At 42.3% G+C, this 25,214-nt stretch overlaps 4 protein-coding genes across 7 annotated transcripts; 2 read left to right on the top strand and 2 right to left on the bottom strand.

Moving 5' to 3' along the window:
* The first annotated feature begins 2,954 nt into the window (after window positions 1-2,954).
* Window positions 2,955-6,772, top strand: LOC125295448. The gene is made up of 9 exons (XM_048244721.1): window positions 2,955-3,154; window positions 3,967-4,057; window positions 4,505-4,570; window positions 4,690-4,856; window positions 5,083-5,239; window positions 5,355-5,450; window positions 5,647-5,811; window positions 6,050-6,154; window positions 6,516-6,772. The coding sequence occupies exons 1-9, from the start codon at window positions 3,110-3,112 to the stop codon at window positions 6,770-6,772; spliced, it is 1,149 nt and encodes a 382-aa protein (XP_048100678.1). The 5' UTR covers window positions 2,955-3,109.
* On the top strand, window positions 6,741-14,959 carry LOC125302146 (E3 ubiquitin-protein ligase RNF31-like). Of its 3 annotated transcripts, XM_048255191.1 has the most exons (13): window positions 6,741-6,758; window positions 7,653-7,743; window positions 7,959-8,147; window positions 8,363-8,545; window positions 9,847-9,945; window positions 10,063-10,152; window positions 10,412-10,526; window positions 11,363-11,481; window positions 11,623-11,736; window positions 11,854-11,920; window positions 12,750-12,876; window positions 13,407-13,575; window positions 13,796-14,959. In XM_048255191.1, exons 3-13 carry the CDS (start codon window positions 7,965-7,967, stop codon window positions 13,976-13,978), a joined length of 1,449 nt encoding a protein of 482 aa, XP_048111148.1. In that variant the 5' UTR covers window positions 6,741-6,758; window positions 7,653-7,743; window positions 7,959-7,964; the 3' UTR covers window positions 13,979-14,959. The 3 variants fall into 3 exon arrangements, with proteins under 3 accessions (XP_048111148.1, XP_048111140.1, XP_048111132.1); XM_048255183.1 differs by lacking the exon at window positions 6,741-6,758 and having other exon boundaries at window positions 6,768-7,743; window positions 12,783-12,876; XM_048255175.1 differs by lacking the exon at window positions 6,741-6,758 and having other exon boundaries at window positions 6,768-7,743.
* A 95-nt stretch (window positions 14,960-15,054) lies between these two features.
* Window positions 15,055-20,142, bottom strand: impa1 (inositol monophosphatase 1). Of its 2 annotated transcripts, none has more exons than XM_048255203.1 (9): window positions 20,068-20,142; window positions 19,151-19,254; window positions 18,914-19,047; window positions 16,727-16,831; window positions 16,553-16,598; window positions 16,344-16,452; window positions 16,094-16,202; window positions 15,697-15,848; window positions 15,055-15,287 (listed from the first exon to the last, which is right to left on the bottom strand). In XM_048255203.1, exons 2-9 carry the CDS (start codon window positions 19,211-19,213, stop codon window positions 15,157-15,159), a joined length of 849 nt encoding a protein of 282 aa, XP_048111160.1. In that variant the 5' UTR covers window positions 19,214-19,254; window positions 20,068-20,142; the 3' UTR covers window positions 15,055-15,156. The 2 variants fall into 2 exon arrangements, with proteins under 2 accessions (XP_048111160.1, XP_048111168.1); XM_048255211.1 differs by lacking the exon at window positions 20,068-20,142 and adding an exon at window positions 19,383-19,401.
* A 280-nt stretch (window positions 20,143-20,422) lies between these two features.
* On the bottom strand, window positions 20,423-22,764 carry LOC125295339 (inositol monophosphatase 1-like). The gene is made up of 8 exons (XM_048244651.1): window positions 22,705-22,764; window positions 22,469-22,602; window positions 21,878-21,982; window positions 21,700-21,745; window positions 21,452-21,560; window positions 21,206-21,314; window positions 20,815-20,966; window positions 20,423-20,583 (listed from the first exon to the last, which is right to left on the bottom strand). Exons 1-8 carry the CDS (start codon window positions 22,762-22,764, stop codon window positions 20,423-20,425), a joined length of 876 nt encoding a protein of 291 aa, XP_048100608.1.
* Window positions 22,765-25,214: the final 2,450 nt, after the last annotated feature.

Here is a 25,214-nt window from a genome sequence, read left to right as displayed (position 1 = left end):
TTAGGAGACATATTAGCCCTTCCACATTCATATAATATATCACAGTGAACCGATAATGAATAGAAACACTTTTTGAAAATCGCAAGCAGTGATGAGGGGACCAAGCCAGTGTTGCCATGGAAGTTTGATGTCACAACAGAAATGTGTCTACAAAGACAATAAGTAAACAACCACCATTGATCATTGGCTGATCTTACTTCCTGTTTGGCAGCTTCACTTCTGAATTTTGATTGGCTGTGACAGATAAACACTTTCAAAAATGTAAATGCCATGTAGACAGCTGGTGAAACTTCTTCATTCAAAACTGTGGCCTGTGAACCATTTTGAAACGTTTTGATAAAATCCAATATGGCGGCTTAATCAATTAGGTTGATATAGTCATCAGGAAGCTTAAAACTGTTAGAACTTGCCTGAAACTTGCCGTGTGTCCAGTGGTTGTCATAGTGATCCTACATGTCAAGTTTCGGTTCTCACCTTCACACCACAAGATATTGGTGATGCAAGTGCCCGGATCTTTCATTTACATCTTTCCCTAGGTGTCACTAAACCACAAATGAGCGGTTATGAGATTGGTTGATGCACGTCCCTGAGGTAACATATCACACATTTTATAATATTAGGGGGCAACAGTTGGCAAGTTATCCTGTGAAAACTGCTTTCGAACTACCCGGTTTTCGTGGGTTCAAGCTTCTATTCCTTATCAGCCTGTGGGGCTACATGCCCAAGTTTTATGTGCCCTAGTGGCTACATGCCCACCAAGTTTCATGTACCCCAGTGTTCTGGGGTCCCAAGGATCGTCAACCAAATATTGCTGGAAAACAAGCAGAAAAAACAGTTTCGCTGCTTGTTCCAAATTATCCACACAAAAAGCTAAAGACGTCTTACCCATCTGGTTCACTTCAATCCATGGCAGATCGACCACTTCAGACCGTGGTGCCAGATACCCTGTGTCCTACATATGGCTTTAATTAGCCCACCGTGTGCCATTAGGATCTGAGGTTTGGAAAAGTTTCAGTCCCTTACCAATTTAAAGGGCACAGGACATCTGTGGGCTGCTCTGACAGCGTGCAGAGCACAACGCAGTGTGCCACTTCTTTATTGTGGAAGAGGAGGGAAGTGTGACAGAGGGGAGTGGGCCACTCCGCTGCACCGCGGTCGGTTTGATCCTGGGGTTCAAACGTACACCACAGCTTTGGGTATCACCTCACCCACAACCAATAAAGAGTTTGCGGTCATGCGCACACGTGTGTGTTTGTGTGTGTGTGTGTGTGTGTGTGTGTGTCTGTATATGTGTGTGTGTGTCTGTGTGCGTGTATGTGTGAGTGTGTGAGTCAGTGGGTGGCTGTGGGAGGGGGATGGGAAGCTTGGTATAGGAGGTGGCGGATGTGTGCGTGCACATATGTGCGTGTGTTGGTGTGTGTCATGTGCGAGAGATGTGGATGGGTCAGGGGAGGGGGCCAGGGTGGGTTAAGAGGCTAATGCACAGTTGGGTAAATTCACTCCAGGGCCATCGGGGTGTCTGCTGCATCCTCCATCCATGAGAGGTGTATGGTGGAGCAGTGTGTGTGCAGTGAAGAGTGTGTCCATTGTCTGGAAGTAGGGCAGTGGTACAATGAGGTCTGGACCATGGAGAGCTCATTCCAGGTTTGCTGCAGTTGTGTGGTTGCCCAGGTGAAGAGAGTCAGCCACGGAGCGTGGCAGACAAATGACCTGACAAGTGTCGGGATATATTAAGCTGTCCGAAATTCAGCCACTGTTAGACTAGGTTAGCTTCATGTTGCAATCTCTGTCTGGGTGGATGTCGACTGAGCCATGTTACATGTCAAACATTTCATGTCAATGAATATTTCCTGCACACGTGCGTGCACAGCACTCACTCACACACACGCATGTGTTGCCCACACTCACACACACCCACACACACACACACACACACACATGTGCCTGTGCACGCACGTAGGAACACACACACACAGTCACTCTGAAGCAATCCAATGAATGAGTGATGTCAATGTCAATGTCAAAATCTCTCTCTAGCCCTCTGATTCGTCCTATAACCATCACAGAAAAGAATCCATGGCTGGCTGGTAGCTGTTCTTGAGAGTCACCTTCACACTGACTGTGGCATGATCACAGGCTGCAGGTAGATATTGTCATCAGCAGAAAAAGGGTCTTACTGTCACCACTCTGTGAAAACGACATTAGTCTCACTTCTGAGGCTATCTCCCACTTTCACAGCAGCGCTCTTCTCTCTCTCTCTCTCTCTCTCTCTCTGTCTCTCTCTCTGCTGGCCATACGTTTCTCTCAGTCAAACTCGCATCTTTAGACACTGCTCCATGCAATGCCATACCAACTGTGTCCTCTCATTGAGACAAGAGCAAGTAATCAGCCCTATGATTTGTCTGTGTTTCTCTTTTAAAAATACACCATCAAACCAGCATAAAACAATTGAAACAAAATAGTGATACAGAAGCTGAATAGGCTACAATCATTAGCCAGTTGATTGAATCCATAGTTTCAACAGATATTGGCATTTGTTTTTTTAGGCTATAGAAAAGGAGTGTGCCAGTACACGTCTATTTTATTTCCCCCTTTTGTTTGTGTTGTAGACTTGTCTATTTGCACTATTTTGTAGGCTATCCCTTTTGTATTCGTCACGCTTTAACTCGTCCTCATCGCTAGAGTGTAATACTGACATCTAGCGTCCTCTACAAACACTTTCACCCAAAACAGACACTGTTACAAAATAACACATACAAATATCAAAACTTAAAGAAAGACATCTGATTTAGTTGACAACAGTTCAAAACAAACTTGCGAGATGTCTAACAGTTATAGTTGCATGACTGGCACCGTTAGCTGGAAGCAAAGTCTGATACTACCCACTTTGCCCATGCCACACATAAAATGGCAGGAAGTAGTACCCTTCATCGGCCTGCAGACCCAGTGACGTAATGACAGCTTGTCCAAAGAAATCGAAACTAGCCAGCGTGCTAATGGCTTGCAGTAAAGTTAAAACCATTGTGTACATGGATTTATTTTCACGTTTTACTGTCTTTGACATAAAAGCTGCCTAAGCTATAGTGTTCTTCATGCAATAACACGTAACATGGCGCGAGTAACTGCTGGTCAGGAGTATGACACACTTGCTGAGGTATGTGCAAAGTTAGCCAGGCTAATTTACAACAAAACCCAACGTTAACGTTACCTACTCCATGCTAACTAACCTATTCGTTATGATGATTGAGTTATTTGCGTCGTAAACGGATCTGTCAATACAGTGGATTCATTAAACATAATTAGTCTCCTTATGTCACACTCGTTGTTGTGTTGTTGGTAGATTAAATGGGGCGGTTGTTTGCTACTACTGCACCCACGAAGTGCATGTAGGAACTTTGCAAGACAAGCTGGCTAGGAGGAATTTTTCATGTTGACAGTTGTCAGGTGTGACAGTAGCCTATTACAAATTGAGAAATGGTTAGACAGAACGAGTGGTTTCAACAAGACACTCGCAGGCTGTTTTCTCGGATGTCCCAAATGAGAACCAGAGTTAGCCTTCTTCCCCATTCTGGTGCATTGAATGCACAACAAACATATTAAATAAAGCTGAAGCAATATTTTTGTGTTAATTATAGCCTACTTTAATTAAATTAACTTATGCAATTTAGTACTAGATAGATACGACATCACACACACATTCACTAACGGCAGAAAAAAGTAATTAAAAGTATATAATATAAAAAGCACAACTAAGCAATAAGGACAGTAGAAGATAAAGAATATACTAAAATAGTACTGTCTGTCAAAAGGTACAGAAGGCAGTTCTTCATCATCTTCTTCCTTGGCAGATTGGTGTGAATAAGACAGCATATGTTTGTTCCATTATAGTTTGCTTCCAGCTAGCATTTTCACAGTGTGATGTTTTCATTGGTGTAATTGTTTTTCATCTGATTTGTTATATTTCAGTGCAACTACTGCTTCCCTAATGAGGTCCTGGCTGACATTGAGAGCGCCATAACAACTTACACAGATCTTAATCTACATGTTGATTTTTACAGTAAGTAAAATGTGACTGTAAGTGAATGCCTCTATGCTTAAATTATATGTTTTTTTTTACTTTGTATTGAAGCTTATCTGCATTTTTGTATCAAGAAAGTGTGGGTTGAGTTTTCTACTGAAGTGCTATTTTTGGGCCGAGCGTGACACTTAGGTTACGCTCACCACTACAGAAGCAAAGTGGATTAACCTTGCATTGAGAGATGAAGTGAATGCAAGTACTAGGCCTAAAATGTACACTGTTGAATGTGTTGTCCCTATCTGGACACAGAGATGTGCAAGTTGTGTTGTTTTTAATGCAAGTTGTGTTATTTTCAATACATCGTGTAACAAATTAAAAAAAAAAAGGAAACAACACAAACTGTGGTGTCCCTATCTGGACACAGAGATGTGTCTGCAGCCATTGGGCCATGTTTTGTCTTCTCTTGTGTCCTGTCTCGTATCCTAGGTTACCCTAATAATGAGAAGAAGAAGTTAGTTTACTTGGGTGGCACTATACCTGTTGTCTATGAAGGTACAGTCAACCTTATGACTCTCCATGTGAATCATCAAAAATGAATAAATCATTTTCTATCTAATTTATCAGTGTCCTTTGCTTTGCAAATGAGCAGTTATTGCATTTGGTTTGTTTAGGCAACACATACAACATCCCTGTTCGTATATGGATCCATGAGACGCATCCCCAGAGTCCCCCCAAGTGCTGTGTGTGGCCCTCCGTCTTCATGGTGATCAACACTAAGAGCAGTTTTGTGGATGCGAGCGGCCACGTGCATCTTCACTGTCTGAACAACTGGAAAATAGTGAGTTCTTGAGGACCGAAAAAGGGCCTTTGTGTTCTTAACTACTGTGACAGATGGTGTAACAAGAGATGGTCTGTGGAAGAAGCTACGAATGCAGGACTTCCACTAGATCCTCAGTGGAAAGGATGTTTGTGTAATGGTATCTACACACAAGAAACATAGGTTTCTCCAATGCCTTTGAGGGAGTTTCAAATTCTGTTTGTTTATTTTTTGAATTGGGCGACAGGGCTGGTCCAGTCTGTCCATAGTGCTGGAGGAGATGAGGGCTGCATTCCAAAGGGAAACTCCACTGTTCACAGCGTACCCGGTGAAGTCTGTGACCCTGTCAACGCCTGCTCTGGCCCCACTCACTGGGTCGGCTGATGGTCATGCCTCTTCCTCTGGCACGTGAGTCCCTGTACTATCTGTCATTCAGAAAATGTGTGTGTGTGTGTGTGTGTGTGTGTGTGTGAGAGATGGACAGCCTAACATTATTCTGTTGATGTCCTTTCATTTTAGTTGGCCATACTCAAACAGTACAGCTTCACCACCAAACCCAAGTGAGCCACACAGGAGCTCCTCTGCATCTGTATTGCAGCCTAATAGCAACAGTGAGTACTTTCCAGAAATAACAGCACACTCTCCATTCATCTCTGTCCTTTTGTCTCTCTCGACTGTCTCTCTCTTGTCCTCACATGCTGCTACGGCAGTCCTGCATGCCCTTATTTTGCCTTGTGTGCACACTTGTACTGTGTACTGTTGCCTCCTGGTCATTCCACCCCATCCTTTAACTACATGATGTCATCCTTAGCTCTGCCCAAGAGTTCAAAGTCCAGTCAGTCCCTGGCCACCAGCGATTCCGTCGGCGTGGTGAGACGGTCGTACACACAGGAGCTACTGGACATGGGCATCATGTTTGAGGATCCGGCGGTCAGGACGCACCACCCCACCAACCCATTTCTGCAAAGTGCCTCTGGTAGGGGCTGCCTGCCACCCTCTCTGTCGTGCTCTTTCTTACACTTCACTCCACACGCTGTTTGTCCGGAAATATCCAGATCTGTATGATGAGGCATTGCGTTCATAGCCGTTGATCTTTTTCATTCTCTAACGTTAGCAGCTGGCTAAGAAGGCTTTGTTGATGTGTTGATTCTTTAATCAGTGCTTTTCCGTGTGACTCATCCAATCAATGGTAATTCTGCTGTTTCTTGTCTCAGTTCCAAACGTCGCTCCCTCTAATCTGGAAGACGTGGACAACTTGTTCAAGAGCCTGCAACTGGAGAAAGTTGTTAACATATACCAGCTAGGGACCAAAGACGGTGGTGTGTGCTCACTTTTGAATTCTGGAACGCCTTGATCTCTTTGTGGTTTTCATGTTTGGCTGATATTTTTAATCAGTCTTACTTATTAACATACTTCCGTACTTTCATTAGGGACAAAAACTACAGAAGTCCATTCAATATTGAGCTAACAAGCATGCTAAAGAAAAAAGCCTGAATGCTCCTCTAAAACTCCTCTCAAATCAGATCTATGAAGTTGAGTCTGGTAGAAATGAGACCATGTGCCCTGTGAAATGTAACATCTTAACTGTCTTTTGGCCATAGCGTAATTACCTTACTCTTAATGGCTGAATATAGAAATGTCATTGAATGGACTGAAGATATGGCTTTGTGTCTTGGGCAGACATCCCAGAGGCGTGGAGGAGGCCAGGGCCAGCTGAACAGCTTCATGATGCCGCAGGCTTGCTGGATGATCATCACACTGTGGTGGTGGAGCACCTACCCCGCGGCGTCTCCCCGAGCCGCATGAAGAACAAGCTGACCATCTACTTCCAGCGCAAGCACAACAGTGGCGGGGAGGTTGTGGACGTGACTTATCCCGCCACTCTTCCGGACCAAGCCTACATCACGTTTCGCGATCCTAGGGGTACACACGTGTGAACTTTCGGGCTAAAGCCCAGGGCCCACCAAGCCGACTGCAGGGCGTCTAATAACATCGAGCCGGTTGATGAGTGATTGTGGGCCAACGGTGTGCGCATTAGTGTCAGCTTGGTTACGGCACATTTAACATGTTGAAATCGGTGTCTGAGCTGTCGTTAAGGTTTGCTCTGCCTATTTTGCTTTCCTACGTTTTCCTTTCTCACAGTAGAGATCACTGAGGAGCTTCAGTTCCGTTAATTAGTGTTTTGCTTCTCATGACTGGATCTAAAACTGTGTGGTTTTCTTTTCTTCTCTTCTTTCTTCCACAAACCAATCACCAGGACTGACGGCAGTGCAATTTGCAACTTATAAAACACATCCTTGATTAGAAGCTCATCAATTCAAAAACCAAATCAAAACTGTCTGTTATGTGCAAAGTACATTTACATTTATTCAATTAGCAGACACTAAATACTACAATTAGCAATAATAAATTAGCAACAATAAATACTACTACCACCAGAGGATGAGAGTGCAGAAAACTAGTCAAAGTGTGGTTGAAGGAGATAGTGATAGAAAATGGTGAATAGGAGCTGCTTTGTTTCCTTACTGTATCTGCACCTTTGCTTTTCTGTATATCACACAGATACAGTCTGTTCCAGTGCAATGTCTTTCACCACACAGGCAACATAAGGCTACTAAAGTCAGCTGACGTTACAGCTAGTGCTCTGAAGTCGGCTTGATGTGCACTTAGCTTATGGTTTCTCAACACCGATAAATTATACATCTCATAATGTGATTATCATAATAAGTGTAATTCATCCTTGTTTCATACAAATAGTGTGATGAATGAACAGGAGACGTTCACAGCCTTAGTTCACGGCGTTGTGTTTCTCCTCAGATGTCAGGCAGGTTTTGAGACTGCCAAATCGGGTGTCGGGTGGAACGAGCAACAGTTCCCCATCCAGGTGAAGAAGTTTGATCGCTCTCAGGTAAGATAAAGAAGAGCCCGAGCTCTTAGGCTTCATATGGCCTCTGTGCCCCGCTGCCCCTCAGCATCCAGCACACTGGATCTGGAGATTTCCTTGGCACTTAAAACCACTAAAAGTGTTTGTTTTCTATTACTCCTATACTGCTTTTTACAAAATTAATTTGCCCAGTTGCATTGAGAAGACATGAAGTGCTGATCTTATCTGTCTCTTCACAGATCCAGATGCCTGAGGGAGTTGTGGGTGAGAAGGCGGCCATGTTCAAGAGCCTGCTGTCGATGGAGGGGCACACGTTCAGCCCGGCGGATGTGCTGGAGGCGGTGCAGGCGTGCCGCGATCTGCCCTCTGCCCTCAAGTACCTCTCTCATGAGTGCCCCATCTGCCAGGAGCAAGTGTGCTTCAGCAAGGTAAGACACGGTGGCGGTAATCCCCGAGCTTGTCTCCGAGCGAGACTCGAGGTCTGACGCCCAGACAGCTGCTCTCCTTGGGCGATGTGGATTTTATCTGAAGTTAGAGAGAAGTGGTGACCTTTTCCTCTTTGCTCTGCGTCACCGCTCTCCTTTCTCTCTTTGTCTCTCTCTCTCTCTGGCTGTGTCCTTTTTGTTCTTTGTCTCGACTGTAGATGATCACCATGACTCACTGCTTGTGTGCCTTGTGCGAGAGCTGCTTTAAAGCCTACTTCTCCTCCGTCATCAAAGAGAAGAACATTGTGCACGCCGTCTGTCCCCTGTGCAATAAGCCGGACGTGCATGGACCTCAGAGCATGGAGGAGTCCATGGAGTACTTCAGTCTCCTGGACACACAGGTCAGCTAAGGCCCTAATTTAACCCTTCTGTAGGTACAGTAAGAGCCATATCTTTCTATGGGTCTGGGTTCATGAAATCCATGGAATTTTAAAACCTTAGGTAGTTAGGGAGTGGGATCTTTAGTTAGAGTGTTCAAACTTCCCCTGCTGAAAAGCGAAGTGCAAAGTCTAACTAAACACAATTTAATATCTAGGTAAAAATGTATTTGCTAATGTAATACAACAAGGATGTGCCTAAGCACAAACATCAGTGAGACTACTAATTTCTCCTACATTCCTTGTGCCCCCACAGAAGTGAAAATAAAAATAGCCCCACATCATCACATACCCACCATACCTAGAGTTTGGCATGGTGTTATTTCAGTTAGCCTATTAGCTGGTTTGATTTGCATTGAGCTCAATGAGCATCAGACCAGCTAATAGGTTAACTGAAATAACACCATGCCAATCTCTAGGTATGGTGAAGGGTATGATGATGTGGGGCTATTTAATTCAAAGGCCAAGGTAACTTTATCAGGATGCACAGTATTCTGGATCCATGAAATAACTGGCCTTTAAAAATAAAAATCTGCCTGTCTCTATGGAAATTTAACATAGGGGTGTCAATACTTATGACCCCTGTATTTTAAGGAAGAACATTTATTTATTTATGATACATTATTCATTCACTAAGAAAATTGGTGTCCTTAAAGGTTAGATATGTCCTCATTTTTCCCTTAAGGCATTAAGATCAATTTCCAAAAGATGATTTTATATTCCTCTTTTCAGTCAACTTTAGCATGGGTGCCAACACTTTTGGCCATCACTGTATATTACTGTGTTCATTTACATAGCCAGGCCACACACATGAATTAATAAGACGTAAATACACAATGTCACATTGATATTTGGGTAATGACTTAACTGGTGTGGCTGTTCAAATGATATCTAAACTATATGGTATTTATAGTTACGGTAACGATATGACAGTACCATTCGACACGTTCAATCTTTTTCTCACAAGTATCATCAGCATACAGTCTTAAGCCAGCAGAGCAGTTAGGATTCAGAACATTCAGAATACAAGCCATGTAAACACAAACAGTAAAACTTAATCTTTATCTTGAGCTAGTATATGTGGAATATGAATTTTATTCACAAATTCAGAAGAATCCAGTGAGAATGTAAACATAATCAATTATAATATCATGGACAATATGATACGGCACCCGGCAGTTATGTGATGGACGCCATGATATGGCACAGCTGGACTTTGGTGCATCCCATAGCTGAAATGCCCCTATGTGGTCTTTGTTTTCCAGATAAGACACTACCTTGACCTGGAGACCCATGAGCTGTTCCAGAGGAAGCTGAGGGACCGGGCGCTTCAGGAGATGCCAAACTTCCGCTGGTGTGCCCATGTAAGAGGCCTTCACCCCAATTGGCCCCATGCCCATCCCCACTGTAAACAGAGCCAGACAGCCCTGTGCAATCGTGCACAGTCATGCCCTAAGGCTGAGTCTGTGTGTGTTTTGCAGTGCTGCTTTGGGCTGCTGCATGAGGCCGATCGGCTGAGGATGGACTGCCCCAGCTGTGGCAAGAGCACCTGTTCCAAGTGCAAGACTGCTGTGAGTAGCTTAATCACACTCAGATACACACACACACACACACACACACACACACACACACACACACACACAAGCACAGATGCAAGTGCAAACACCCGTTATGTAAATAATTTCTGAAACACATACTCTCGCACTCTCTTAGATAAAGCACCAATGCATAGAGATTAAGACTTGAGAACATCTAGACATTATTGTGCAATGCCTCTTTTAAAATAAGTGTGTGTGTGTGTGTGTGTGTGTGTGTGTGTGTGTGTGTCAGTGGGCTCCCCAACACGAGGGCCTGTCTTGTGAGCGGTTCAAAGAGTGGCAGCTCCACAACAGCCAAGAGTACCAGAACACACGGCTAGAGCACCTCATGAGCAGAAACAAAATAGGTAGGACATCATCACCCCCATACACGGCCTTCATCTGTATATACCGTAGGCTCATATATATATATATATATATATCAGGGGTTCTCAAAGTTTTAATATATAAAGTGAATTACTATTCTGATAAATTACTGTTAATATATTACTATTTGAACACTTTAAATCAGGGGTTCTCAAAGTGTTGATTGGTGAGGGCCAATTCAGGAACTCAACATTGAACTGAGGGCCGCCAAAGGGGCGGGGGGAGAAAAAGAAAAAAAAATCCCATTTGTAATCATTTTAATGACCAGGTTGCATCTCTACAGTTTATACTGTATTTATTGCATTAAACACATTTTAATTCATAACTGAGGCTAAACCTGGCAAAACTTGTGAAAATCTCAAGAAAAAATTGCAATGCACACACAATCCCTGCGGTTCTCTACCCTCAACAGACAAATTTGGGATATAACAGTTCTGGTTGCAGTCCATTTCAAGTACAAACGTATTTAGAACAAACAGTCTCAGTGTGCCTTGCTTCTTATCAGCATAGGCCTTATTCAGGGCCAATTCCAGCTACCAAAGCACCACAGGAAAACCTGACGGCCACAAAACACCACTAAACACAGATTCATTCTTTTCAAAGCACACAGTACAGTTGTACAGTTTTACAGATGTTATCGCGGGCCACCAAAAATGTTTCCACAGGCCGTACTTTGAGAACCTATTATATATATATATATATATATATATATATATATATATATATATATATATATATATATATATCCCCCCTATCTTCAGTTGCTCACTCTTAATTGGATTCCCTTCATTTGTCTTTGTCTTTGCGTCTTCCATAGATTGCCCCAAGTGCAAATTCCGCTTCTACCTGTCCAAAGGTGGATGTCTTCACTTCAAATGCACCCAGTGCCAGCATGAGTTCTGTGGGGGCTGTGGACGATCGTTCAAGCTTGGCTCCGTAAGTCACATTTCCTGAAGTCTGTTTTGTGATTGTGCAGTGGTGTAATCTCACCATCTGTTATTTTTATGCACACGTGTGTGTGTGTGTGTGTGTGTGTGTGTGTGCACCTGTGCATGTGAACATGTTTCATATCCACAGGCTTGCGGGTTTTCTGCAGAGTGTGCCACTAAGGGTTTACATGCCCACCACCCCAGGGACTGCCTGTACCACCTGAGAGACTGGAGTGTGCATAGGCTGCAGAAGCTATTACAGGTCATCTCCCCCTGCCTCACCCCCCAAACACACACTCTGAGGCCACCAGGCCACTTATCTGATGGAAAGAAAAAAAAATAAAAGCACTTGAGTGACGTGTCCTCTCTGTCCCTCCAGTGTCATCGAGTGTCCAGCCCCCTCCTCCTACGGCACAAACACGGAGCAGCGGGCAGGAACTGGAGAGGTACGCTCAGACCATACTCTTACGACCAACAGAGAACTGGTTCTTGAACCGGTTCCGTTCAGAATTCTTTGAACCTTGTCAGTGATAGCCAGGCAAGCAAGACTCTTGGTCAGTCATGATGGATTTGTTTACAAGCCAGCATGGTGACAGGCGTAGACATAGTGTTAACTTTGAAATCATTGGTCCAGCCTAACCAGTCACATTGATCAGAGATTCCTGATGTTACTTCCTACTAAATTAATTTCTGCATTTTTTGATGTTTGCAGGCAGTGCTCCTACCGTTTACCTTAGGTCCTTTCGGTTTCAAATCTGTAGCGTCATCCCCTCTCGTTGCTGATTGGGCAGGTAGCCTGCGGACCTGGGGAAACACTAGTAATCTAGTGTGGGCGTGGCATTTTTGAAGGGAACGGAATGTCTCATCAACAGACGGTGTTACGTGCATAACTGATTCATTGTAGATTCACACGGCCACTACGGTTCACATGAAACAACCAGCTATTTTTTTGGTACCAGCTCCAAACCAAAACCATCCCAACCGGAATGCTCCAAATAGTTCAACATCTAGAGCATTAATCAGAACGGAGCCAGTTCTCTGTTGGTGGAAAAGGTTAATCAGTGAGAGCAGTTATCTGGTATCTGCCCTATTGGAAAGGTAGAATGTGCAAGAAAATGATCCATAGGCCTTCTGAGTATGTTGACGTATGAAGTTGGATAAGCTCCTAACCCTATAAATGGAGAGATGTTTGTGCCAGTATAAGCCTGTTATTTCTGTTACAAAAGTAAATACATATAATTATAAAATGGATAAATGACAATTGAAATTGAGTAGGTGCCATTGATGAGGCGTGGGTCTGTGGTGCAGGTGTGTGTGGGGTACTGGAGCACAAAGAGAGTGGCGGTACGAAAGAGGAGCCGTGTGGACGCCCTGCGCTCCTGGAGTACAGTGGCTACTGTTCGTAAGTGATCACCGTCCTAACTCCTTCATGGTCAGCCACACTGTACTGCATGTGACACAACAGCAACCTTCAACTACTTGAGGAAATTGTGTGAAGATAATAAGGTGTAGAAGATGTATTTCAAAAGATATGGACAAACCCTCAAGCTATTATAACTATATTTAATTATATTGTTATCCAGCAATTCAATGCATATCACCACTTAGTCATTTTTTTATTATCATATAAGGTCAACAAAGTACAACACTACTTTTGAACCTGATTTTATCCACAGATTTCAGAGTATAGATTTCTGTTGAAAATGTATGCAAATTAGTGTATATTTGAGTAGATAGTACCTAATTTGCATATGTAAACAAATATTACATTTGAAGACCGTCCAACCACTCTCCAAACATGAATATTTAAAAATGGCATACACCCCCTACTATTACCAAAGATTCTAGAGCGGAGCGGAGCGCTCTAGAATCTTTGCTATTAGTATCTACTACTGTCAGAGCTCCGTTAAAATGATCTGCATCCTCTAAAAGGTTGCACTATAAAGAGTGCCTTGTTGAGCTGATCAACCAGAAGCACCTAGATCCTGCTCTCCTGTTCGACATCCAAGAGATGGTTGCTGAGTTACAGAGATGGAGGATCCGGTTTCCACAGCAACAACCTCATGAATCAGACCAGCTTTACAGAGAGAATCTAAGAAAGGTAAATTAATTCTCGCCATAAACTTTTTGGAAAGTGCCATTTGCATGAAGCGCGAGTCAGACTAATGTGTTCCTGTTGAGCATAATGCTATATCCTGAGGCGCTAGTCCTGTACAGCACAGCTACTGCCTGTCTGAATAACGTTTAGGGTAGTAGCAAGCATCAACCCTCCAATCTTCCAACAATTCATGTAACGTATGCATTCCGGTGTTACTCCTTAGATTCTGACTGCGACTGTGGACCTCTCTGCGGGTCCTTTAGGTGGGAGCGGGAACAGAAGAGTGGAGCCCTCCTCCCCCTCCTTCCCTGGGCCCCCCAGGGGAAACCCCTGGTCCACCCCACAGGCAAGCCCTGCTAAGGGCCTGTCAGAAGACTCCCAACTTCTGCTGCTACTCAATGACTAGGGCAAGCTGCTCTTGGCCAATAACATCATAATAATAGTTTCTGGCACACGTGTATGCTGTACAGAAGTCCTTCTGCTTGGGCCTCATGTGTTTTTAAATGACAGCTTGTGACAAGGAGTGCAGATGTATTGAAGGTGAAGTGTCCTATGGTTGGGTAACACAAGTGTACTGTTTTCAATTAGTTCTCAGGGCTGCAGTACTGTTGAAGCACTCCATGTACTTTCTGTACAAGATAAGTAATGTCTGTCTGTTAGCGCCATCTAGTGATCACTGTGATTATATATTTTCCGTTTTGTTGTAGGATTTGAATACTCATTCATTGATTTTCTGTGACCAGGGGGGAATACTACAAAGCCAGATTAGTGGTATGTTGAGCATAAAACCTGAGGCATGTTCATATATGACAAAAGCTGATGTTTTTCTGAACAAAAATGCAATTGTTCACTTTAAATTTACAAAATGGCAATCAACAAGGTCAGGTTGCAAACATTTGCCTCTGCTTGCTGAATTTGAAGTTGCCTTGGGTGTTCCGTACCACTTGTGTTTCGTAGCATACCCCTCAGAGGTGCTGGTTTGCATTTACAAGACTACTAAGTATGTGAAGCTAGTTTTTTGTGGGCTGTAAGTTATTAATGTCTTCATTCTTATCTTTTTACGTGGTTGCAGTACCACACCTTACAGTGAATGCATTGTGTTGAGCACTGTTTTGCACTTTGACAAAGATAGTAAGTGTGGCCATCCTCAAATCCATGAGGCGTTGAAAGACCAGATGAATATACTGTTACTAATATTACTGTTTCACTCTTTTGACTGAGTACATGGTACACATTAGTTCGATATTCACATATATTTTTTATTTTTCTACTAAACTAACCACGGAAAAGTGAAAAGATGACAAGAAACTTGGGACATAGGTCTTTTCATAGTTTGTATTTCAAAATCGTGTAATTAAATAACTGGGCATGTGCACAATACAAAATATAATTTATACTGTCAGTGTTTATCTTAAATTATGCAAGAACTAAACACCATTAAACCATTGTGTTACTTTCACTATAACCAACAGATTACTGTTTCTTGTCATTCACTATTGCTGTACATCAGAGCCTATAACACAAATAAAATGACACACACACACACACACACACCACCTTAACCAATTAAAACATCCCATGGCTTCATTCCTTTGAGTTTATAGGGGCGTCATCTCTTTGGGCGGGATATGCCTCGATCTCTTTGGTCAGTCTTTGTGCGATTGTCTTGTTGTTTGCGGCTACCACCCTTCTGGACATGAGGTCTAATGGTCCTCCTGAGAATAATAAGGTCAAGTTAATCTTCTAATGCGCTGAATAAACTGGTTGCTAAACAAACCTCAATATTCACAATTGCAAACATGCCACATGTGTGTTTGAGAGTTAAGTTGAATTGATTTCAAAGAATTACGTTGGCACAAATGCTATTTTATGGAATTACCGGTAACAAGAAATAGACATATACCAAGTCATTCACTCCAGAACATGGCAAACTATTCTGAATACCAGGCGCTTCAGACCAAGAATATGCCAAGTCCCCCCCCAACAACTAGTCAGTTATCTTGTGCATTGTGCATCCAGGGAGTTAATTGTTCATGATGCACACACTTCTAACCCAAGTATACACATTGGGGCCATGATGCAAGTAGCATACATACCAGTTTTGTCTTTAAGAAGATAACTTACCTTCCACATCCATAAGGACTCCACCTGCCTCAGACACGATGACTGCGCCAGCAGCAATATCCCAGCAGTGAATGCCGATCTCATAATAGGCCTCCACACAGCCTGCTGCCACCAGACACATGTTGGTGGCTGCCGTACCTACACCTCGCATCCTGCACAGATAAGGGAAAGAATTTACGCCATAGGATCCAGAGAGAGTAGAAGACAAAACATTCTACATTTACATGTAATAACGTTGTTGTCTTCACTAACTAAAGCTGACTTTTACCACACAGAGGACGTACATTTCATGTTCCCTGAGTCATGACCCTGGAGCAGGAGCAGGAGAATAAGTCTAAACTCACAGAAATAGATCAAATTTGAGGCTACAGTACAGTACGTGTTTGCTGATTCATACCCGTGGATAGGGAGGCATAGGACTTTCCTCATGCTGGAAAAGATCTTGTCAACAACTTCAGGGTCTCTGTTAGAGCCAAACTCTGTGGCGATGATGGACTGATTGATATCTGAAATAAAGATGAGATTGCTTTTAGTAGAAAATACGATTAGTCCTCCTACAGTGTCATCCATTTTTCTTTAAAACTTGTAAGAATCTGATACAACAGGTAAACCTGAGATTTTTATTAAGGCGATCCGTTCTGCCTCACCTGTCTGGTCAGAGACCTGTAGAGGCTCGCCATTGCAAAAAGCACCCTTGCCCTTCCGAGCTGTGTACATTTTATCTTCCAGACAGCTGTAAACCACTCCAAACTCAAGCTGCGGGTGAATGAGGTGAGAATGAAAGCACACGCATCCACAAGAATCGAGGACATATGAATACATTACTGAAATCAACACAGTATATCATTAGCCTCACCTGCTTATTAGCAGCGAATCCAATTGAAATGGCTACAAATGGGTATCTGTGTTGACCCACAAAAGAGCGAAGAGAAAATTCTATGAATTCACCGTTTTCTTTCATCTTTACATCTGAAACACTGGCCAGGGTCTTGATGCTAAAATAATCATTATATCATAAACTTTGTAATACCCATGCACAAAGTTGGTGGTCCCATCCACAGGGTCAACAATCCAGGTTGGGTTGTCTGAAAGAACACAGGGCTCCCCAGCCGCCACAGACTCCTCTCCTATGAAGCTAAGATGCACACAGACAAAGGTTACATGGACACTTAATGACCCAAGCCACTTTCACAGACCCTCAAGTACTACCATAAATGGTCTCTACAGCAAATGTTTTTTCTCCTAAACAGCAATTCAGGTGCAGAGATGTAGCACAAAATTACTGCATTACTTCAAGTGTCAAAACTGCAATTTTCTGAGTATCAAAACTGCAGTTTTGGAGGAAACACTTGCAGTTCTTATGCAGGAAATGCAGCATTGTGGACACACAAAAAAATCCATTGTACTGCACAGCACTGTACTTTACTGCAAAAATGCAGTATTTTGGACATGCAAATGGGTCATTCCACGTCAATTCAACCAGGGCCCATGCACTTAGGTCTCAAAGAATTCTGAAAAAATTACCAGGTGTACCTATGTTACCCAGGAGACGCGCTGTAAAATTACTTTTATGTAAGATCAATACTTTCCAAGATACAGCAAGTTTTACAGGGGGAGGGGGGTGTTGATTTTGTTCAGCCTCTTTTTTTTGTCAAAGTTCACAAGCCCAAAGCACAAGAACTAAACCATGTAGGAGGCTCAAATTTCATCAATAGACATAGAAATAGTATGTAGCAAAATCGCAAAGTTTGGTCTGGATTATCCTGCATGGTCATAGATGTCCCTCAAAGTTGATAAACATTTTATTGGAGTTTTTGGCTGGGCTCTGTTTAGGCCTTCAGAAAACATGTTTGTACTCAACATAGGCACTTAATGTATATTCCTTATTGAGATAAGTAGACACACTCTCACAAAAAGCAATGATATGAAAAGAACCCTTTCAGGGTCTGAACAGCAGACCTCACAAGTTTGAAAAATAATTTTGGTTCCCATTTTCAGAGCACCCAAACACCTTATGGGAATATGCAAATATTTTTTTTTTATATTTGTTTCTTTATTCTCCATGATCCTTTCTTTTTAAAGATACCAATTTGACTTGTCTTATGCAAATCTTTCTTTTTTATTTTCCACCATGAACATGGGCAAAATGCATCATTGAGATCAATATGTTTTATATACATGTAGTTACCACAGTGCCACCTGTGGTTGTATAGCGTAACCTGTGGTAACTCTATACAAAACATATTGATCTCAATGGTACATGAGATTTTGCCCATGTTCAGGGTGGAAAGTAAAGAAGAAAGATTTGCATAAGGCAAGTCAAATTGGTGTTTTTAAAAAGAAAGGATCATGGAGAATAAAGAAAAAAATATTTTAAAAATCTTGTTTGGTGTTTGGGTGCTCCAAAATTATTTTTCAGACTTGTGAGGTCTGCTGTTCAGAGCCTGAAGGAATGTATTTTCTGTTCATTGCTTTTTGTGAGAGTGCTTCTACTTATCTCAGTAAGGAACATAAATCAAGAGCCTATGTTGAGTACAAATATGTCTTCTGAAGGCCTAAACAGAGCCCAGCCAAAAACTCCAATAAAATGTTGATCAACTTTGAGGGACAGCTATGACCATGCAGGATCATCCAGACCAAACGTGACGATTTTGCTACATACTATTCCTATTTATGTATCAGCATGCAAAATTTGAGCCTCCTACATGTTTTAGTTCTTGCACTATGGACTTGTGAACTTTGACAAAAAAAATAGGCCGAATAAAATCGACACCCCTGCTGTAAAACTGTCTGTATCTTGGAAGTATTGATCTTACATAAAAGTAATTTTACAATGTGTCTCCTGGGTATCACCTGGTCATTTTTTCAGAATTGTTTGAGACCTAAGTGTGTGGGCCCTGGTTGAATTGACGTGGAATGACCCAAATACTACTGTACTGTAGCATAACTGCACTGTAAGTTGCACATGATGGGACATACCCCCTGTGACCCTTGCTCATCATCTGTAAATGACATGCCAATAATTACATTACATTACAATAATTACATTTCCCCTCACCATCTGTCTCAGTCCCCAATCAGAAACTATCCCAATTTCAACTATCCTAAAGTGCAGGTGCCTGTCAGAAGTCACTGTTAGCTTCTGAATGTGGTTTGCTGCACTATATGGCACCTGAATTGAGTTATGATTAGCTATCATTATAATGTCAAAGGGTACCTGTGTGTGGGAAACTTCTCTTTGACAGAGGCGATGATGAGCTGCTCCACCTTTTGGTCAGTCTTGGTGACCAGGTCTACAGAGGAGCTCTTGCACATGATCTTCATGTCATTCTGCAGCGCCTCCCTGACAATCTGTGGAGAGAGGAATAAAACAGCACAGGACACTTCAAGATAAAACCAACCATGATTTAAAAAGGAACTGAAGAGACAGCACTAGTACCCAACATTTACTCACCCCTCCAGCCTTCCGAGCCAAGGCCACAGCATGGTCCATGGCTTCTTGCCAAAGGTCTGGCATAATGGCTGGGTGTTTGTCCTCCTCTACAAAGTGAAGAAAACCTGTAAGAGTTGTTTTAGAGATGTTTAATAAAGTTACACATTATAAAAAGGCATTTGATCGAGACAACCAAATGCCACAGTAAGGCAGAAGAGATACTCTGGCATTAAATTAGCCTACTACTACTAACAGCTTTTCTTCACAAAAACACCATCCTTCCAACCTCTCGGTAACGTCTGTATTACTGCATGGCGCTTCAAACGAATTAAATGTCAGCTTTGCATGAACAGTCGGGACTTAAGGACATTGCACACGCATACTAGTGACCTGACCTCTCCAAAAATAACTCCCGGTTTGACACAGCCTAGCTAAAATCATAACTTTCCTAATGAGCTTCAGAGCTCAGTCAGGCAGACTACGCAAATCCCTTCACTGTCACTTCCACACCAGGCACGCAAACTCACTAGAGCGGTCTTATAAGGTATGTTTAATGTAGGCTATTCTGACATGGTACAGACTATAGTTGCATATTCTGTTTTCTAAGACGACGTTGTTAAACAAAATAAATGTATTCGTTTTACATCACCGAGGCACTACCGCTATCTTAGCTTCCGCTTCAGAACTGTAAACGGAGTTGAGCTGTTCACCCGCTGTGAAAAATGCATTGGCCATTCGGCTATGTGAGTAACCTGAAATTCCTATCCGCACCTAACGTTAGGCTAGCTTCTACTTAATTTAACATTAACGTCTTTGAGTATGCATTTGCTGTTTTTTGTGTAACCAAATGCCTGCATTCTAACGTTGTGGAAGAAACATGATATTAATGCATATAATCAAATGTGAAGGCAATGTTTAGAAAACAAATTTAAGCTCACCCGGTACACGGGGAAGAAGAATGAGCTGATCTTCCTCTGTGGCTGGTTTAGCATGAACTGTTAAGCAAAAAGATACCGTGCACCACCTGGTGGTGAAGGTGTGTCGGTTGGCTATTTTTCACATTAGAGGGTCTGTCAGCTGCCTGTTTCACTTTTATAAGTACTAAGGACAGACAAACCATTCTCACTAACTGGCAGGACACGATGCAAACAAAGAGACAGAAAAAACTCTTAAAGTATGACGCAGACAAATTCCAATTTCCAATCATACAATTTATTTCTCAAGGTTGTCAGTGCAACAATGTGCACATACACAACAACAACAAAATATAGGCTACTCTTAGTTCCCTTGACATCACAGGCCATTAGAGATGTGATGGCCATCATTATTCATCCTGCCAGGGCATTCATCATCACGAGCACAGGGGAACGCCCGCACCACCTGAGCAATCCTCTTGGCTACTGGCATGCTGCTGGCAGCAATCACCTTCCTAGACATCATGTCAAACTTGGTCCCTGAAAAGAGAGTAAAGGTTTGTTGAGGGCCTGTATCCACCTGCACATTTATATGCACTACAATTTATACACTTGAATTAAAACCCAATGCACACACAATATATAAATGCTTTTATACATAAACATGCAAACATAGACTGTCATGCTGCAAGAAAAATCTTAATTATTGTTTAATAGCTTAAAACATATAAAAGCTGTGAAAAAAACACCATAATAAAGACAAAACACTACCATCAGTGTCCAGGACCACACCGCCAGCCTCCTGGACTATAAGGGCAGATGCAGCAATGTCCCAGCAGTGCATGCCAATGTGGTAATAGGCATCTGCGCCACCTGTGGCCACCAGAACCATGTCCACAGCAGCTGTGCCCACTGCCCGGATCCTGTCAGGAGCCAAAGGCACAGAGGCACAGACAGAGTACTGCACATGACACAAATCGCCTTCATGGGGTCTGTTGTTACACATTCTTAGCTATATCATGGGGAAAGTAGAGGTACATTTTGATATTTATATAAAAAAAACAATCTAGGATGTGGCTCAAAACGTATGTTGGAAAATATCAGACTTGAATATCATCTATACTGTATGTCCACTATATCCTGTAATTGGTCATCCATTTACCCTTGAATGGGGACCTTGAGCAGATTCATGATGTTCGTAGTCATTGTAGACAGAGCCACATCATCTCTCTCGGCTCCTATCTCGGTCACTACCAGCGATTTGGTGATATCTGGAACAGAGTGATTTTTTTAGAGCCAAATCTGTTTTGGAGGTAATAAAGTTAGCATCTCTTTGTGTATGATAATTGATGATGAGTTTCCAAGAGAACTGCAGGCTCAGTAAACAGACTCAGTGGGAACAACATACCCTGCTGCCCAGATGTGTGCAGTGGCACATTGTTCAGGAAGGCTCCTCTGCCTCTCTGGGCCCAGTACATTTTATCCTCCACACAGCTATATACTATCCCAAACTCAGTCTGCAACAATAACAACAACAAAAACAACAACAACAATAACTAAACAAACTTAGGGTTACCTTAGCTGCTAGGCCATTCAAATATGTTATAGACACAAAATGCTAAAACCAAGAGTACTGGTCCATTATACAGTACAAACCTGCTTGTTTACGGCGAAGGCAATTGAAATGGCAACAAATGGAAACCTGCGAAGAAGCACAGTAAATGAGTAGTAAAATTCAAAGTGATTTGGAACGTAACTGAGTGGGACGACCTTCCATCGGAATTTCATTAGGACTCCTGATAGAAGTAGACTTTGTCTGAGGGATATACTGTACCTGTGCACAAAGTTGACAGTGCCATCGATAGGGTCTATGATCCAGGTGGGGGCCTCTGTCAATTCAAGCTTTTCACCTGCAGCCACTGACTCCTCACCGATGAACCTGCGTGGCCAGGTCAAGAGCACAGCACACTTAACATAGGCTACTGGTCAACAGTGCAGAAGAAGGAAGAGATATCCTGCACTCCTGCACTCACAATTCATTGTCCAATTCGTGGCACTGTTGAATTCTCCCAAAACCATAACCATGTAAAAGAAACACTAGGAAATTCCATGTCCCTACATTTTCCATGTAATCCTTTTAGCGCTAAGAGGGTACCTAGTGAGTTTAAAATGGACAAAAAGGGCATGCTCCTACATAGTGTAATACTAGGCATTCCGACACACATCTGCAATTTTGGACACTCCATTCTTCCTATTATGAGTCATTTTAAGGTAAAAGAACTACACTGTGTTGCTTCAATTGAATGATATTCAAGTTTGTCATCTGGCACTGGTCCTGCTTGTCATCTACCAATGTTAATAAGCACTTTTTAATACATTTCTGGAGGTCATGCTCCTGCTCTGTACGAATAAGACCAAGACCTACTTATGCGCAGGATATCTCGCTCTAAGGGCGGAGATGAGCATCTTCTCCACCCTCTGGTCTGTCTCGGTCACCAAGTCTGCCGGAGAGCTCTTTAGCATCACGTCTTTCTTAGCTTTAAATGCCTCCAGAATGACCTATAATAATGTGGTGCAGAAGTCATTACACCAAATAAAACACTTTTAGCCGTCTAAATACAACAAGGGATGCTTGGATATTTAGGGAGTGTCTACTCCTACCTCACTGACTTCCCTGGCAATAGCCATGCCAAAGTTCATGCACTCTGTCCATTCGGCCATGATGAGAGGTATGATGCTGACTGTGCTTACAGAAGAAAAGTCCATCATTTCATTGTAACACCATCCCAGTTTCTACTGGTGGGCTGAACATATGCATTCATCATTTCTAAAATTATTGGCAGTCTTTTTAAATGCTATTATAAGAGTATAAGTTATATGCATTGACAAAGAAAGCAAAGTTTAAAATAAATGAATATTCAAGAAGCACTAAAACACATACTTACTATTGAGATTTTAGAAGTCCTCGGTGAAGTAGCCTATTTATATGAAATCGTAATTCGCCAAGACCATGCCTCTGTGAACATAGACCAATCATACGATGAAAAGCAGTTCCACCCCGTAGTAGGATATTTTTTTATCTCCAGTTCATGACGTTTTGTTCATGTGTAATAACGTTGCCAATGTTGCATATGCCATCAAACAAAACATGAGTGTTCAGATATGGGGATAACTTTTCCCCAACTTCTTATCACCGTGCCTTGACTAAGCTCATCCACACCAGACGAATCGTTCACGTCTTATGATAGTGAGACAACTAGTAGGATAGCCTGTGCTCGGTGGACTGACGCACAAATAAGCCAATTTAAACTTGAAGGTTTTCACTGCACGTAGGCCTACCAGTAAACATCACGAGTATTTGAATGCAATGATTGATTTAGGCCTATCGTGGTAGCCTACTTTGACCCACGTGCGGACCAAGAGTGTCCACTGCACTGTGGATGTCGTGCCTGTCCAGTTTCATCAATGTAAAGTGGGAGCGAAAGGAGTAGGCCTAGACAGCCGCTGCTTCAAAATAGCCTATCTTCAAAAGCAGGTTATCGTTCTTCAGGAGCAGACATTTTAAAGGAAACTGGAACCAAAAGCTAGACTGAAACACATTTATTTTTCGCGTTTTAGTATACTGACACTTGGCTCTGGGTGAGAGACTCTGGGTTCTTCAGGGGGGAAGGCAGGTGTATCAGTGTGAGGTCACTTATCCTTTGCGTTTTGAATGAAAGAGATATTGCCTACCATTACATCACTGTGTTACACTATCTTATCATCAAAACATTACTGAATGTTTTTCAGGCTATAGACTACTCTGTGATAGCACAGAACTTTGTATTTTAAGAACAATGTTGAATGTAATAAAAGTAGGCTACCTGATAGGCTAAACTCTGTGTGGATGTACAGCGCGTTGCGTGAGCTCAATGAGGCCTGCAGGCCATAAATAGCAAATGGAAGTTCAAAACTGGTTATATACAATAGAACATGATCATACACAAGATCACAACATTAGATGATAATATATGTGATACTATAACAAGTTATAATGCAGCAGCCATTTTTGACTGGGAATACAAAACTAGTAAACATGAAACAAACACAACAGGAGAGTTAAACATTAGTGGATCCTACGACGGAGTATTAGGGCCACACATGAAGAAAAAAATATTTTTGCCATGTCGACATTAAACTCGACATTTCGAGAATAAAGTTAAAATATAATATCTACTTTAATCTCGACGTGTCGACTTTAAAGTCGACATGCTGACATTAAACTCGCAATACAGTTTAAACATAGCATGCACAGTTTAAGCTAGCCCACACTAACACACAATATGTTACATGAATAATGGGCTTCAAATCAAATAGGTGTTATTTCAGATAGATTGCAGATATTCAGATAGATTGCGTCTTGTCTGTTACTCATTGCCGTCATCGTGAAGTGCTGTATCTCGCGGTTGGAAATACCATGCACTATGCCGTTTAGGCTATATAGCTAGAATAATACATGTATTCAATGATATGTTTCTATACAAAATGCTATTTCACTCTGTTTTACGTGGGTAAGGCCACCGCACATTCAAATAACTGCCCTTCATGAACCAGGCCGTCACTCTCCGGTTAACTAATTTCTCTAAAACTGCTTTTCCATGTCTCACCTGCAATAAACATAGGAGGTTATAAACACAGGTAGGCCTATAGCCTAAGCATATATACTATTTTGATCCCGTGAAGGAATATGTGTGCATGTATACTTTATTTATGCACTATGTGTGCATATGTGCGCATGTAGTACATGGGGTGGTCGGGTGGAGGACAGCTTCATTCGTCCCTAGACATTCAGGAATGTTTTGAATCCATTACAAACAAGCAATGTGAAATTCTAGGATTGGGGAGAGCGCCTAGTAGCCTATGCCTAGTCTAGTGCATAAGCATGAAGTTGAACCTTTAGATGAAAAACACTCTTTAATAATAGTCCTACAATAAATAAATAAACCGCTAATGACGTTTAGGCTACTTATTTTGACCATCGCATTTATCGCCGTAACTTCGTGATAAGGACCTACAGGAAAGTAGGGGAGACCGGGTATGGTTGTAACATGGGGAGAGTTGTAACATCACCAATTCCACCAATCAGGGATAAGATATGAGTCATGTGACAGTTTCTGACTGCTCAGACTTCC

Source organism: Alosa alosa, chromosome 1 (genome assembly GCF_017589495.1).
Source record: "Alosa alosa isolate M-15738 ecotype Scorff River chromosome 1, AALO_Geno_1.1, whole genome shotgun sequence".
In the NCBI taxonomy this organism is placed as follows: Eukaryota; Metazoa; Chordata; class Actinopteri; order Clupeiformes; family Clupeidae; genus Alosa; species Alosa alosa.
The sequence above is the reverse complement of the archived record's forward strand: the minus strand, read 5'-3'. Positions and strand labels throughout refer to the sequence as shown.